At 36.9% G+C, this 15,643-nt stretch overlaps 1 protein-coding gene across 50 annotated transcripts in view; it reads right to left on the bottom strand.

The window, feature by feature from the left end:
* Window positions 1-15,643, bottom strand: part of VPS8 (VPS8 subunit of CORVET complex) — a 378,806-nt gene that overhangs the window by 213,890 nt on the left and 149,273 nt on the right. For 43 of the 50 annotated variants that reach the window (XM_081571329.1, XM_081571349.1, XM_081571332.1 and 40 more), the window contains 5 exons: window positions 11,554-11,628; window positions 10,277-10,312; window positions 9,281-9,371; window positions 8,807-8,853; window positions 7,072-7,161 (listed from right to left, as the gene is read on the bottom strand). In XM_081571329.1, coding sequence (XP_081427455.1) covers window positions 7,072-7,161; window positions 8,807-8,853; window positions 9,281-9,371; window positions 10,277-10,312; window positions 11,554-11,628 — 339 coding nt within the window. The remainder of the gene's footprint in view (window positions 1-7,071; window positions 7,162-8,806; window positions 8,854-9,280; window positions 9,372-10,276; window positions 10,313-11,553; window positions 11,629-15,643) is intronic. The other 7 variants (XM_081571352.1, XM_081571353.1, XM_081571354.1 and 4 more) reach the window with 1 other exon arrangement.

Genomic DNA, 15,643 nt, shown 5'->3' with positions numbered 1-15,643 from the left:
CTTTAAGATATTTTAAAATCCTGAGAGTCTCATGTCTAAACATAATACATTTCTCTCTGGCTGCTGTGTGGAAAATGGACTAAAGTACAATAAGACTATGTACAGGAAGATCAATGCAGAGACTATGGTAATATACCAAGAGAAGACTGATGGTGATGTGGAACAGGCCAGTGGCAGACTAGACAGAATGATTAAATTGGAGGAATAGTCAAGACACAGGAAAGGGAACAAGTCAAAGACAAGACTCATTCAATTTACTTTAGGTGGATATGGATCCAATCACTAAAACAGGGGTCATCAGATGAGGTTTTGAGAGGAAATGCTCGTGAGTTTGAAAGTGAAAGTATTAGTCACTCAGTCATGTCTGACTCTTTGCAACTCCATGGACTGTAGCCCACCAGGCTCTTCTGCCAATGGAATTCTCCAGGCAGGAATACTGGAATGGGTTGCCCTTTCCTTTTCCAGGGGATCTTCCTGACCCAGGGATCAAATCTGGGTCTCCTGCATTGCAGGCAGATTCTTTACCATCTGAGCCACCAGGGAAAACCCTCATGAGTTCGAGGCACCTATAAAACATTCAAGTGAAGATGTAAATGGACAACTTAATTATAGGGATCTTGGAACTCAGAACAACTTAGGTTGGAGGTAATAGTAAGATAGCTATTTACCTATGTCACAAGATAAAGTAATGATTCTTAAACTTTCAACATGCTGATTAATCATCTCAGGGCTGATTTCAAATCCTGGTCACCAACTTCAGAGAGCCTCACTCAGCAGAACAGGGAAATAACTCAAGAAAAGGTATTTTTAACAAATACTCTCAAGTGACAGACAATATCTTGAGAATGAACAAAGAAAGACATTAGTAGCAAGAGAGAGAGGGAGAAAAATCTGGAATGTATGATACCAGAGAAGCCATAGAGACAGACTGTTTCCAGAGTTGTTAATGGTGTTGATTGCTACTGAGGACCAATAGGATGAGGAATAAAAGGGCCCACAGAATTCATAGACAAGGAATGAGAGGGAAGTGAGGAGACGAAGACAGCTATGTGTGGTTCTGTTGAGACTGTAGAAACAAGAGGCATACGACTATGGGAGATGGCATGGGGCAAAGAAGGGATTTGTTTGCTTTCTGACTTTTGTTTTTAGGAGCTTCCCTGGCAGCTCAGACAGTAAAGAATCTGCCTGTAATGTTAGGAGACCCAGGTTTGATCCCTAGGTCAGGAAGATTTCCTGGAGAAGGGAATGGCAACCCACTCCAGTATTCTTGCCTGGAAATCCCATGGAGAGAGGAGCCTGGCGGGCTACAGTCCATAGGGTCGCAAAAAGTCAGACACGACTGAGCAACTAACACTTTCATGCTTTGTTTTGGGGATTAGAAAGACAGCCTGAAAAAAGGCAAGGTTCAAGATGTATGAGACAAGAGAACACTTCAATTTTCTCTAATCTTACTAGCTATTGTACAAATAAATTATAATTATAGGTTCAAACCTTTCATAGATAAATAAAAGCCAAGGACTGTCAAAAACATCATGAGATCAAAAAGCTATCTTCTGTAGTTAAGACGGGGCAAAAATGGATTGATCTTTGGAGGAAAGCAAAAATACTCAACGGTATTATATATTCTGATTCTAAGGAAAAGGTGAGGCTCCTCCTCAAAGGTGAAGATTAAAACTGAGACAGGAGACATGAGTGCCACCTACTGGTAAAACGTAAATGCTCAGTTTGTTTTTTCTTTTTTCTTTTGGCCATGCCACAGGGCATGTGGGATCTTTGTTCCCCCACCAGGGATCCAACCTGCACCACCTGCACTGGAAGTGTAGAGTCTTAACCAATGGACCACCAAGAAGTCCCAATGCTCGGTATTCTGACTGAGATAGAATCTAGTCCTAGGAATTTCAACTAACTGGATTACTGGGGTTACCTGTTTCCAATGAGTTTCTTGATAATGATACTGAAGTCTCAGATCTTCCCACCCAGCAAAACAAAGTCTTTTATAAACACTCCTGTTTCAATGTTATTCTCTCAAATCATCCCACCTTCGCCTTCTGAAATATGTACATCACCATATGTAAAATAGATGACCAGTGCAAGTTCTATGCATGAAGCAGGGAACCCAAAGCCGGTGCTCTGGCACAACTCAGAGGGATGGGGTGGGGAGAGAGATGGGAGAGGGGTTCAGGATGGGGTGACACAGGTACACCTGAGGCCGATTCATGTTGATGTATGGCAAAAATCATCACAATATTGTAATAATCCTCCAATTAAAATAAATTAATTAATCAAAAAAAACCTCCTAGTTAGCTGGTCATCATCCCTTTACTTCAATACATTCGACAGTAGGAGGCACACAGTCCAAGGCTTATTACATAATCATTAGATCATTTAAAACTGAACTAGACCTTCTCCTGATTTCTACCCACTTATGGGCTTCCCTGATAGCTCAGTTGGGAAAGAATCCACCTGCAATGAGGGAGACCTGGGTTGGGAAGGTCCCCTGGAGAAGGGAAAGGCTACCCACTCCAGTATTCTGGCCTAGAGAATTCCATGGACTATATAGTCCATGGGGTCGCAAAGAGTCGGACACAACCAAATGACTTTCACTTTCACATACTAGCCTTGCCTCTGCTGCAGTCCAAGAAATCTCCCTATGACAGTCCTTCACTATCTGAAAGCAGCCATGTCTGCACTTACTTTCTCCCCAGATTAAACAACTCCAGTATTTTTTTTTTTAACTGTTGTTTTTAAAACCTCCCACCAGCCCAGTTTTTGGATAAAAGTTGGTCTGTCAACAGTCCATAAGCTATCTTATTTAGAGTTTTTATTTTCAACATATAGCCCAGTGGTACTATCACTTTCCTCTATCTGGGTCTTAATACACAATTGACTCATACTAAGTTTATGGTCAACTAAAATCCTGTCCAGCTAGATTTTCCAAATCTCGGATGCATGCAACTTAATTAGTTGAATCTAGTGCGAGTCTTGATGTCTATCCTTGCTAAATTTCACCTCACAACAATTTTGGTTGCACTTTGTCAAGATCATTTTGGACCCTGATTCTTAGTTCTATCCAAATTCGACAAGCCACTCAATAAATCTTCATCCAAATCAATGATAAAAACTTGGATATGAAAGAGCCCTAGAAAGTAAGTAATACTAAGCCTGCAAGAATACTCTTTGGGGTAGGGATGTTCATCACCTGTAAATCTACTATTTACTAATCCATCTCAGCAATGAGGGTAATGGAAAACTAAGGCAAATGCTTTAACAAAATCAAGATGTTATGTAATAAGCATTGCATGAATGTAGTGTCCTCACATTCCTTTCAAAAGTGCAGTTTTTATGAGTTTAGCAAGGTTGTTCTTAAGTGAACTCATGGAAAATGTTCACAAACCACAGTGGGGTTACAGTGGATAGCTCCTACATCCACTTTTCTTCTACAAAATTACACTGTAGGAGTTAACCTATTTTACTATTTTATGATTAAATATTTACAATTTAACACTTAAAACAGCAGGTTTGTGGCCATTTGTGCGTGTATTTTACTCATCCTAATGGGCTGAAGATCACCTTTTTCAAAAGTAAATAGTCCTCCTGAGTGAAATAAGCTATGCCTTCTCTGCTTAGGCATCCATGCTTAAGCAAGTGTGCCTTATTTGAAAACTGATCCAAAGTTACTTACAAATTATTAAGATAGCTCTGACTGTTCAAATAGGACCATGGGTTATAATTCCACTGGGTCTTGAGATCTGAACAATCATAATGTAACTATATGAAACATATGCTGGGCTTCAGCCTGTTTCTTTAATATATTTATCTAGACTTTTCCATTTTAAAGACCACTCTCTGTGCTCGTGAAAATGGAAGCAAAACCAGAAGTGTTGCTCCAGGGTAGGGTGTAGCATTCCAGATGTGGACTCCAAAGTCCCAGTACTGGATTCTAATCCCGGCTCTATTGTTCACTAGCTATGTGACCTGCAACAGGTGATTTAACCTCTCTGTGCCTCGGTCTCACTCGTAGAGGTGAATAATGACAAAACCTACCTCATAGAGTTACAGGAATTAAATAAGTTAACATGTGTAAATGGTTTGTAACAGTGCCTGCCACACAGTAAGCACTGAATACTTTAGATGTTTACTATAATTATCATTCCTGATCATCGACTAATATCACCCCTTCTCATCCATCCTTTCCTTGAACTTGCTCTGAAAATAACAATACAGTACAATGGTTACTTAAGAGCTGGGTTTTGAAGTCAGAATAACCTGGACTGGAGTTCTGACCCCACCGTTTATCAGCAATATTACTTTCAGAAGTCACTTAACCTCTCTCAGCCTAAACTTGCTCTTCTATAAAATGAGGATAAAAACAGGATCTACTTCATGGGGTTGTTGCAGGAATTAAACAAAAATAAATGCCACACCCTTCACGTAGTACTTGGCATGTAATATACATATTAGGTTAATCTTTGTCAAAATCCCTCCGTGTCCTTCAGTATTTTGGTAGATACAATGTGGACCATACGAGTCTTTTTTCTGAGAGTCATATAGATTCTTCATACTTTTGACAAATATCTTTGGTTATCCACCTCTCTCCAACTTTCGTAGATGTTCTATGTTTTATAGACACACTTCTTTCAACATTCTTCCCCATTTCCTTTCTCTTTGGATTGTCTGTGGTTATTGTGTCAAAATTTAAGAATTTCTTGTTCTTCGATCTTATCGTTGCCAGGGGGAAGGATGGGGAGAAAGGAGAGTTAGGGAGTTTGGGATAGGCATATACACACTGTTATATTTAAAATGAATAACCAACAAGCACCTATTGTATAGCACATGGAACTCTGCTCAATGTTATCTGGCAGTCTGGATGAGAGGAGAGTTTGAGGGAGAATGCATACATGTATATGTATGGTTGAGTACCTTTGCTGTTCACCTAAAACTGTCACAACATTGTTAATTGGCTATACCCCAGTACAAAATAAAAAGTTTGAAAAAAAATTCCTGTTCTTTGTGAATCTATTAATATTTAGGGGTATATTAGTATTTTGGCCTATAACCATGAGACTGTGCCCATATTTTTTTCCCTGAAATATCTGCTTTCTAAATTATAGGATTCACAATATTACTTTTCATCATGAGATGTTATTATAACCTTTAAAATAAAGAGATAATTTTTCTATCAATAGTTTACCCCTTCTACTTTCTCAATCATTGGTAAAAAGTAAATTCAGAATAATGGTTCCCACTACTGTTTTCTTTACCGCCTATGAGGCTAAGTGATTAATAAGTCAAAATTTTATTAGATACTCTTTTAGCAGAATTAAACTTTTGACAAATACCTAGATGGTTAAAGAACACATTACTACCATGATTTGTTTCTCAGTAAATTTTAAAATCTGTTTTAGAAACCATCATCTACAGTCCCTGTCATGCTGAAATTCCTTAATGTTTCTCCGTCAGAATATCACTTCTGTTTTCTTTTTTCTTTCATAGCTCTCTACCAGGTTCTTCCCCAACAAAGTGGTTTCCACCTTATGTGTATATTCACACACATGCCATGTGTGCACACACACACACATCCTCATTAACCCCTCTAAGCATTCCCTATTGGATGTTTCTTTTCACCAAAGTACACCTTCCAACAACCAGAGTTCTTACATGAGTATCATCCTACCACTTCTTGATAACAGATATTCTCTTGTTAAAATACTGAGTTTTCTTTTCTCTATATACTGCAGTGATATACAAAATCATTTATATACCAGGTACTATTCCTAAATAGTTCTGTCCCCAAAAGCTTTCTTTCTGCCATATGTTTTCCTCCTAGGATTATCTATTTCTATAACCTTATATAAGCTCCTTTCTCTTCCTCACTACAAATTTAATGAGCCCCTAGCCACAAGCTAATAAATGTTACTTTGCTAGAAGCCCACTACTATGGCATTCAATAGTACAGTTCAGGAAATCAAATCCTGCTCTGATATCCTCCAACTGTTTACTGCCATATCTACTTTTCTCTTCCAAAGTTAAGAGCATCAAATGGAAATATAAAAAGATATGAGCTGTGTCTGCTCCTCCAACTCCTAAACCCTAGATTTCTTCTAAACATGTCCACTAATGTGCATAAGAAAAGTTATTTTGACTAGACTATTAACTTCAAGATAACAAGGCCCACACATCTTTTACACACTATCGTCCAGTGACTAGAACATATTAGACCAGAGGTTGCACACTTTGACCCATGGGCCAAGTCCTGTCCACAGCCTGTTTTTGAATGGCTCCCAGCAATGAATGGTTTTTACATTTTTAAAGGGTTGTTTAAAAACAAGTAAAAAAAAAAAAAATCACATGGACGAACGTGTGACAAGGACCATATGTACCTCACAAAGCTTAAATTTTACCATCTGGCCCTTTTTAGAAAATGTTTGCTGACCGCTGTACCAGACACTCAAATATTTGTTAAAAGAGGAGGCGGAGGAGGGGAGCAAGACCTCAGAGTGAAGAAAAAGCAGATTCCCAACAAATATGCTTTGAGATAATTGCAAATGGTAAATACTCTCATAATAAACACTGTGCAGATCTTTAAATCATTCCTTGACTTCCATTTTCACTGAGTTTCAAGAGAAACTAAAGGTTTTTTTATTCGTATATTTAAGAGATCATAATTTTTTCTGCAATGTACCTATTGTTGAATCACAGGTGTTTCTAAGAGAACTAAATTTAAACCTTGGTAGTCCACTTGTCCAACAAGTCAACAAAAGTGTTAGTCATCAGCAAGGTGTAAGGTGTCAATTCACAGGTATGTACCCTCATACACACATCTGTTCCTTCCATGAAGCACCAAGTACCTAAGCACTGACACCCCACAACATTTTACTCATCTGTTCCCATGTGTCTGTACACCTGTTACTTCAAAATTTAATTACTGAGAATGTTCCATAAACCCTGTAATAAAGCTCTGAATACTGAAAAATGTTTAAGCAAAACATGAAAGTTCTATTCTCAAATATCAAAGACCAGTACTAGACCTGTTCATAGTAATGTCTATTAGAAGCACTTGCAAATGTGTACCTGAAAATGTTGCTCCATCACTTGGATTTTTCCCTGTTCTGGGCACTTTTTTAGAGCTCGGTCTGCATAATGCAACAGGATTTCTACCATCTGTAAGGAAAACAGTAATTAAAATACGTCTCTAAAGCTTTTCAATACTTAATATATGTGATCTTAATATATATGACCTTAAATAATACAGAATCAGGCTTGGCTATTTTATGAAAAAATACAATTTAAAATTTTAGTGGCTTTATTTCCCTATTTTTTAACCCCAGCCTAATTTCTTTCAGACTCAGGGTTAGTACCAATTTGCTAATCTTTCCTAATAAATACCTCCAGGTTCCAGATGCCATTAGTGTGAAATAAAAATGAAATAAAATGTTGACATTTACCTCTTCAGCTATCCTCTGCATAGATCTTTCCCTAAAGAATACATACAGGCAATTCTTTCTACCAGAGACTAAGAGAATCATTTACAAGTCTTGGGAATGACCAGTTTCTGTACACGTTTTCTAAATGTTTATACTAATTTGGAATCTAATTTTTACCAATGCATCTGCACAATAAAAAGGGGGAGGAATGACAACAGTAAATGAGTTCAGGTAAGCCTAGACTAGGAAAACAAAGCTAGTATTAAATGTTAACACTAGCCATATTAATGCTAATTAACATCTTAAAGCTCAACATTCAGAAAACAAAGATCATGGCATCCAGTCCCATCACTTCATGGGAAATAGATGGGGAAACAGTGGAAAAAGTGGCTGACTTTATCTTGGGGGGCTCCAAAATCACTGCAGATGGTGATTGCAGCCAAGAAATTAAAAGATGTTTACTCCTTGGAAGGAAAGTTATGACCAACCTGGACAGCATATTAAAAAGCCAACAAAGGTCAACAAATGTTGGCAACATTACTTTGCCAACAAAGGTTCATCTAGTCAAGGCTATGGTTTTTCCAGTAATCATGTATGGATGTGAGAGTTGGACTATAAAGAAAGCTGAGCACCAAAGAATTGATGCTTTTGAACTGTGGTGTTGGAGAAGACTCTTGAGAGTCCCTTAGACTGCAAGGAGATCCAACCAGTCCATCCTGGGAGAGATCAGTCCTGGGTGTTCATTGGAAGGACTGATGTTGAAGCTGAAACTCCAATACTCTGGCCACCTGATGGGAAAAGCTGACTCATTTGAAAAGACCCTGACGCTGGGAAAGATTGAGGGCAGGAGAAGAAGGGGATGACAGAGGATGAGATGGTTGGATGGCATCACCAACTCAATGGACATAGGTTTGGGTAAACTCCGGGAGTTGGTGATGGACAGAGCGTGCTGTGGTTCATGGGGCGCAAAGAGTTGGACACGACTGAGCGACTGAACTGAACTTAACAATAAAAAACATCAGCCCTCTTTGCTCCCTAGGCAATACAAACACTTGCACATATTTCTCATTATTACTTTTCAGTTTGTAACAAATGTCAGCATCCTATGGGCTATAATTAAGTTCAGAAACAATCCAGATCCCTGGGTTTTCTTCCTCCTCCTGTCTGCTGTCTTCTGGCTATTTCACTATTTATAATCTTCATTAAAGAGTGAGCAAGGGAAAAAAGAAAAGGCAATAAGAAGGAATTTACAAAAGCATTCACAGTAACACCAAGGAATTATCATCTGATTTGCTTTTTTTATATACTCTCTTCTTGACTGTAGTCATTTACCTAATCACACCCAAGATGTACCCCAGTAAAGACCCTATTAAAATACTCACCCTATCTGCAACAATAGCCTTTCGCTTACTGGCATCCCCTGATAATCCTGCAGGGAAGCAAAACCCAGCATAAACCCAAAGTTAATCCACATCTTCAGGAGTGAAACTGCTCTGGTCTTCTATTGATAACCTATGCTAACAATAGATATAACAAATCTAGGAAGCAAAATGTTGGGTAATATGCCATAACAGGAACACCTCCCATTGACTGGACCAGACAGCATGTCAGTGTACTTTCCTTTTGTTCTAACAGTTAAGTTTTCCTTATGAAATGAATTTTAAAAGTGACATTTAAAATTCTATATCCTGTACTTGTCATTAACCCTTTTTCCTGAAAATCTGTAAGGTCTGATAACATCTTGCTTATAAAACACTTGAACACTAAGTCAAAAGTGTTCTGTGAATGATTAATATTATTCATTTTCTCTGCTCCAGAAAAGCAGTACCAACTATACCAGTGTTCTGTTGACTTACCTACTACTGCTTTTGCTTTTCCTTCATGGAAAGACCAGGCCAGAGCCAAAGCTTCTGTAAGACAGTCTTGTTTCAAGAGGTGATCCACTCTCTAAAATGAATAAATGAGAGAAACCACACCCCTTTGTCTGACCAATCACCAGTAAAAATTCCTATTCTACCTAGTGTCTTTCCAGAAGTTGTTGCTTAGTAGCTAAAATTATTCCAATAACCATGTGACTATCTTATTTCCAAGGAAAACAATTTCGTAAAGCACTGGATAGTACAGTGACTGTATAAGTTGGTATAAGGAGCTACAGCCTAAACCTGAAAAGAGGAAACAGCTAGAATGTTGCTGGAGCAAAAACAGCTAGTTGCCACAATATCCATTCACTCCCTCCTCCTTCATAACAAATTCCAAGTTTGTTTGAGATAGCAATAAACCTTTAGACAGCTAAAGGACATTTCTAACACTCTCCTGTGGCCACTTGGGGCCATGTGACTAACTTCTGGCCAATGATAAGAGGAAGTGTTATCTGGACATTTCTGGATTGTGACCTTAAAAGGTCAGGGCCAGCCTTCTCTTGTTTCCTCCTTCCTGGAATATGGACTTAACAGCTGGAGCTCCAGCAATTATACTGGAACATAAAACAACCTTGAGATTAGAATCCATACACAAGAATGATGAAATAGGGTAGTATGACAAAGACCACGGAGCTGCCATATTAGCCACAGACTGTGTACCTCCAGACTGCTGTTACATGAGAGAAAGATCTCTTATATCTCTTATATCTCTTATATTCAAGTATTTTGAATTTTCTATATACACAGCCAAACCTTCTCGTGAGTTAGTCAGTTTTATCAAATCAAGTATATGATAGTTAGAATGGTTTTGATGTACACTTCTGAAATTAAAAAGCACAAATCCAAATAATCTTTTTCTGCAAAGTCAAAACAAAAAATGCTAAGATGTGCTCAATTCAATAGTGCTAACATACAAAATTACTCTGAACTCACCTCTCTCCAGCTCCTCAGCATCATCACATAAACAGACTGGAAAATGAGAAGGAAATTAGACTTATCATCTCCAAGAGACTTATTTGAGAGACACATTTGTCTCAGTTCTACATCTCATTTTACATCTCTTAAGTAAAAATATTTCATATTACACTTAAAAGTAAAGGGTCTTCAAGAGCCCACATTAAAAAGTAAAACAGGGACTTCCCTGGCACTCCAGTAGTTAACACTCCATGCTTCTACTGCAGGCAGGTTTGCTCCCTGGTTGGGGAACTAAGATCCTACATGCCATGTGGCGTGGACAAAAAAAAAAAGAGTACATCAAACATTTAAAAGTGAATAAGTCTATAGTCCAAGGAGTTCATTCTATGGACAAAGAAGAAGGAAAATCCAATCTCCCAAGATGCTAAGTTTAAAAAACCAAGGAACAAATTGATACACAAAAAGCTTTAAAAAACAAAAACAAATTGATAAACAAAAAGTTCAAAAAAAAAAGGGACAAATTGATATACAAAAAGTTCCTATTCTAAGTCAAATATCTCAATGCATTTTATTAATAATATACCCTAAGCTGATTTAGGGCTTCCCAGGTGGTACAGTGGTAAAGAATCCACCTGCCAAATGCAGGAGACATGGGTTCAGTTCCTGGGTTGAGAAGATCCCCTAGGGGAGGGAATGGCAACCCACTCCAGTATTCTTGCTTGGGAAATCCCATGGACATAGGAGCCTGGCAGGCTACAGTCTATGGGGTCGCAAAGAGTTGGACACAATTGAGCGAGTGAGCACAAGCTGATCTAAACTAAAGCACACCTTTTTTTTTTTTCTTTTTTTTTTTTTGTCCCTCTTAATCTCTTTTTTTTTTTTTTTTTTAAAGCACATCTTAATTACATGACAAATATATATGATAAAGTTATCTTTCTGGTCATGAAAACATAAATGTGAAGGAAGATTGAGAAAGTATACCTCTGAATAAAGAAAATAAGCATCCTATTAACCAGAACCTAAACAAAAGTAAAAATATAATATGTCTAAAAGTAGAGGAAATTAATTAGTTGTACAGTACAGAGAACTATACTCAATATCTTCTAATAACCTACAATAAAATTAAGGGGCAATCTTTTAAATAATTAAACATCATGATCATCTAACCCTTCAAAGTTTTCAATGACTGCTGATCAGCATTCACTTTGTAATGTACTGCTCTTCACCAGCAACCTCCTTCAGCCCCAACTCTCCTGACACAAACAAACGCCAAGTCACAAAGCGGAAGAACTTACTTTTGTTCCCAAATAAAAGATCTGACCACCATAGCTACTTATGGATTGATAGCAAGCCTTCTCTCCAACCAAAGCCTAAAAAAAAAATTTTAAGGTAAAAATTACATGCATTAGAAGTCTCAAATTTTCAAGAATGTGGATTACAGAGACAATATAGTTTCGTCCTGTGAGTGAGTGGGGGAAAAAATGTCAGTCGAGAACCACTGTGTCTGTGGAAGTGGCAGAAAAGACAAAGTGCAAAAAGTAGTTCTCTGTTTGTATATGGTCTTTTTATCTTTCAGAGTAATGCAAAACAGGGAGGAACATGACAACTTCTAAATCTAAAGAAAAACTGTTGCAACCTGCCCACAACTGGATGACAGGTAGTCACTGCTTCTGGCAAAGAATAGGGCTAATTGAAATGATACCTCCAAGTTCTTTGAAATAAATATCAACAAAAAACACAAAAGCAAACAGGAAGATAAAGCAGCACAGTATATGAAAGTCAGCACAGCCCAGCAAATAGAAACAAGACTTATAACTGCCTGATAAATCTGGGTTGCAAATTTTGGCTCTGTCACCTACTGGGTGACACAGTTTAAACAAGTTTCAAAGTTCTGACACTGCGTTTTCCATCTTTGAAAACCATGCAGTTTCTGAGAGGCTTAAGTACAGTAGTATTTATAAATCTTCCAAAATATATGTGGTCAAGAACTGGTAACTAGTAATTTTTCTTATTATGAAATAGCAAAAATATATACAAAGACAGAATAAAATAATGAACCCAATGTATCCAGTAACTAGCTTCATTAATTATAAGCTCAATCTTGTTTCATCTATAATTCCCACTGACTCCTCTGTAACACAGTAATAATTCTGACATGAATCAGATTTTGAACACCTCATTTACAAAAATTCAGTATTTGCATAATAAATCCTTTTTAACATAACCACACAATTTCCTTGACAGACTTTTAAAAATTAACAGTCATTCCTCAATATCAAATATCTGATCAGTGTTTGGATTTCAAATTGCCTCATAAATGTCAAATGTTACTGAGATTTTTATTCTTTGTTTCTGCATTTCATTTGTTCAAGTCAAGACTCAAATAAGGGCCACACACTGAAGCAGGCTGATACATCTCTTAAAAGAGTCACTGTGCCTCTATTCTCTCACAGTCCTTTACTTTCCATGAAGTTTATTTGTTGAAGACACTAGAACACTTACTCATTGGAGTTTCCTACTATCTGAATTTTGCTAATGGCATCCCAGTGGAATCATTTAATATGTTCCTCTGCTTCTACATTTCCTCTAGAAGATCAGAATCACGGTTTCGCACTTTTTTTTCAGTCTGGGTTTCTGGCAGCACCACTTTAAATTTAAGTACGATGTTAGTGGTAGGATTTTTGTAGATGTTCTTTTTAATCAAGCCGAAGAAGCTCCCTTCTATTCCTAGTTTGCTAAGAATTTTATCAGAAATGGATACTGAATTTTGTGAAATGCTTTTTCTACATCTTTTGAAATGCTATTATGACCTTTCTTTTACAATAAACTAACATAGTGAATTACATTGACTTTTGAATGTTAAACCAGCTGGGTGTGACTTGGATAAATACCATTTGATAATGATTCTGCTTTTTATACATTGCTGATTTCTATTTACTACTATTTTACAGATTTTTGCTTCTCTGCTCATGAGGTCATTGGTCTGTATTATACTTTATTGCAATGTCTTCAGTTTTATTATCAGCGGTAAGCTGACATCATAAAAAGAACTATGTGCTCCCTTTTTCTCTATTTTTAAAAAGATTTGTATGTAAAATTGGTATTTTTTCCTTAATTATAATAGACTTTACTAGTGAAGCTATCTAAGCCTGGATTTTCTTTCTAGGAAATCAAACTAACATACAACCCCTTAGATTTTCATTTCTTCTTGGTCAGCTTTAGTAAGCTGTACCTTTCAAAGAATTTTTCCACTTCATCTAAAATTGTTTTTTAGGCATAAAGTTATTTATATTATCTTTTTAATACTTTCAGACTACACAGTGATTGTATCTCTCTCATTTCTGATATTAGTAACTGCACCTTTTTTCTGAATTACTCTCACCAGTGTTTTATCAATTTTATTTATCTTTTAAAAAAACATTCTTTATTTTCTTTCAGTTTCTCTGTCCATTTCCTACTTAACTGATTTCTGTTCACTTTTGTTATTTCTTCCTTTAATATACTTCAAGTTTATTTGCTCTTCTCTGTTTCTTTAAGATAGAAACTTAGGTTACAAATTTGAGATTTTTTTTTAAGGTATTTAAAGCTATAGTGAAAGTAAAAGTCGCTCATTCGTGTCCAACTCTTGGTGACCCCATGGACTATACAGTCCATGGAATTCTCCAGGTCAGAATACTGGAGTGGGTAGCCATTCCCTTTTCCAGGGGATCTTCCCAATCCAGGTATTGAACCTAGGTCTCCCTATTGCAGGCAGATTCTTTACCAGCTGAGCCACCAGGGAAGCCCAAGAATACTAGAATGGGTAGCCTATCCCTTCTCCAGGGGATCTTCCTGATCCAGGAATCAAACTGGGGTCTCCTACATTGCAGGTGGATTCTTTACCAGCTGAGCTACCAGTAGGGAAGCCCATTTTAAGCTATAAATTACCCTCAAATTGACTTACAGACCCCAGATTTTTTTTGAAGTTAATTTACAATGTTGTGTTAGTTCAAGTGCACAGCAAAGTGATTCAGTTATTTTACATATATATATTCTTTTTCAAATTCTTTTCCCTTATAGATCATTATAAAATATTGAATACAGTTCCTTGTGCTATACAGTAGGTCCCTGTTGGTTATCTATTTTAGATATAGTAGTATGCATATATTAATCTCAAATTCCTAATTATCCTTACCCTCTCTCTCCTTTGGTAACCATAGTTTGTTTTTCTATGTCTGTGAGCCTGTTTCTGTTTTTGTAAGTAAGTTTATTTGCATCATTTTTTTTAATTCCACATATGAGTGATATCATATGATATTTGGCTTTTTCTGGTTTACTTTAGTATGATAATCTCTAGGTACATCTATATTGCTGTATCTGGCATTCTTATAGCTGAGTAATATTCCACTGTGTGTCTCTGTGCATATATATATACACCACATCTTCTTTATCCATTCATCTATCGATGAACATTTAGGTTGCTTCCATGTACACACAACATGTCGTGGCTATTGTAAATAGTGCTATGAACATTAGACTTCATGTATCTTTTTGAATGATAGTTTTTTCTGGATATATGTCCAGCAGTGGGATTGATGGATCATATGGTAACTCTATGTTTACTATTTTAAGGAACCTCCATACTGTTCTCCATAGTGGCTGGACCAATGTACATCTCCACCAAAAGTGCAGGAGGGTTCCTTTTTCTCTAACTCTCTCCAGCATTGATTATTTGTAGATGCCTTGATGCTAGCCATTCTGACTGGTGTGAGGTGATAACCTCGTGTTGTTTCGATTTGCATTTCTCTAATAATGAGCAATGTTGATCATCTTTCATGTACCTATGAGCCATCTGTGTGTCTTCTTTGGAGAAATGTCTTTTTAGATCTTCTGCCTACTTTTTAACTGGGTTGTTTGTTTCATGCAAAGATGCTGAGCTGTATGAGCTGTCTGAGACCACAGATTTTTATATGCTGCATTTTCACTTTCATTTAGTTCAAAATATATTCTAACTTCCTTTGAGAGATTTCTTCTTTGACTTATGGGTTATTTATAAAGGTGTTACTTAATTTCCAAATATTTGAGTTTTCTCCAGATTTACCCAGATGATTTTTTCAACAATTTACTGTTGTTTGCTTTATGGCCTAGCATATAATTTATTGGATGCTCCATCTGCACTTGAGAAAGTTTGTAATTTGCTTTTGCTGGGTGGAATACTCTGTAAATATCAGTTACGTCAAGTTGGTCAATAATTTTTTTTAAGTCTTCTGTATACCCTTGGTGGTTTTCTGTCTACTTATTCTATTAATTACTAATTAAGGAGTTTTGAATTTTCCAAACTCTAATTGTGGACTTGTCTGTTTCTCCTTTTAGATTTGTTATTGTCTCATATATTTTGAAGCTCTG

Source organism: Giraffa tippelskirchi, chromosome 2 (assembly GCF_054371585.1).
Source record: "Giraffa tippelskirchi isolate mGirTip1 chromosome 2, T2T-mGirTip1v1.2.pri, whole genome shotgun sequence".
NCBI lineage: Eukaryota > Metazoa > Chordata > Mammalia > Artiodactyla > Giraffidae > Giraffa > Giraffa tippelskirchi.
Note: the sequence above shows the minus strand (reverse complement) of the source record. Positions and strands in the feature narration are given on the sequence as shown.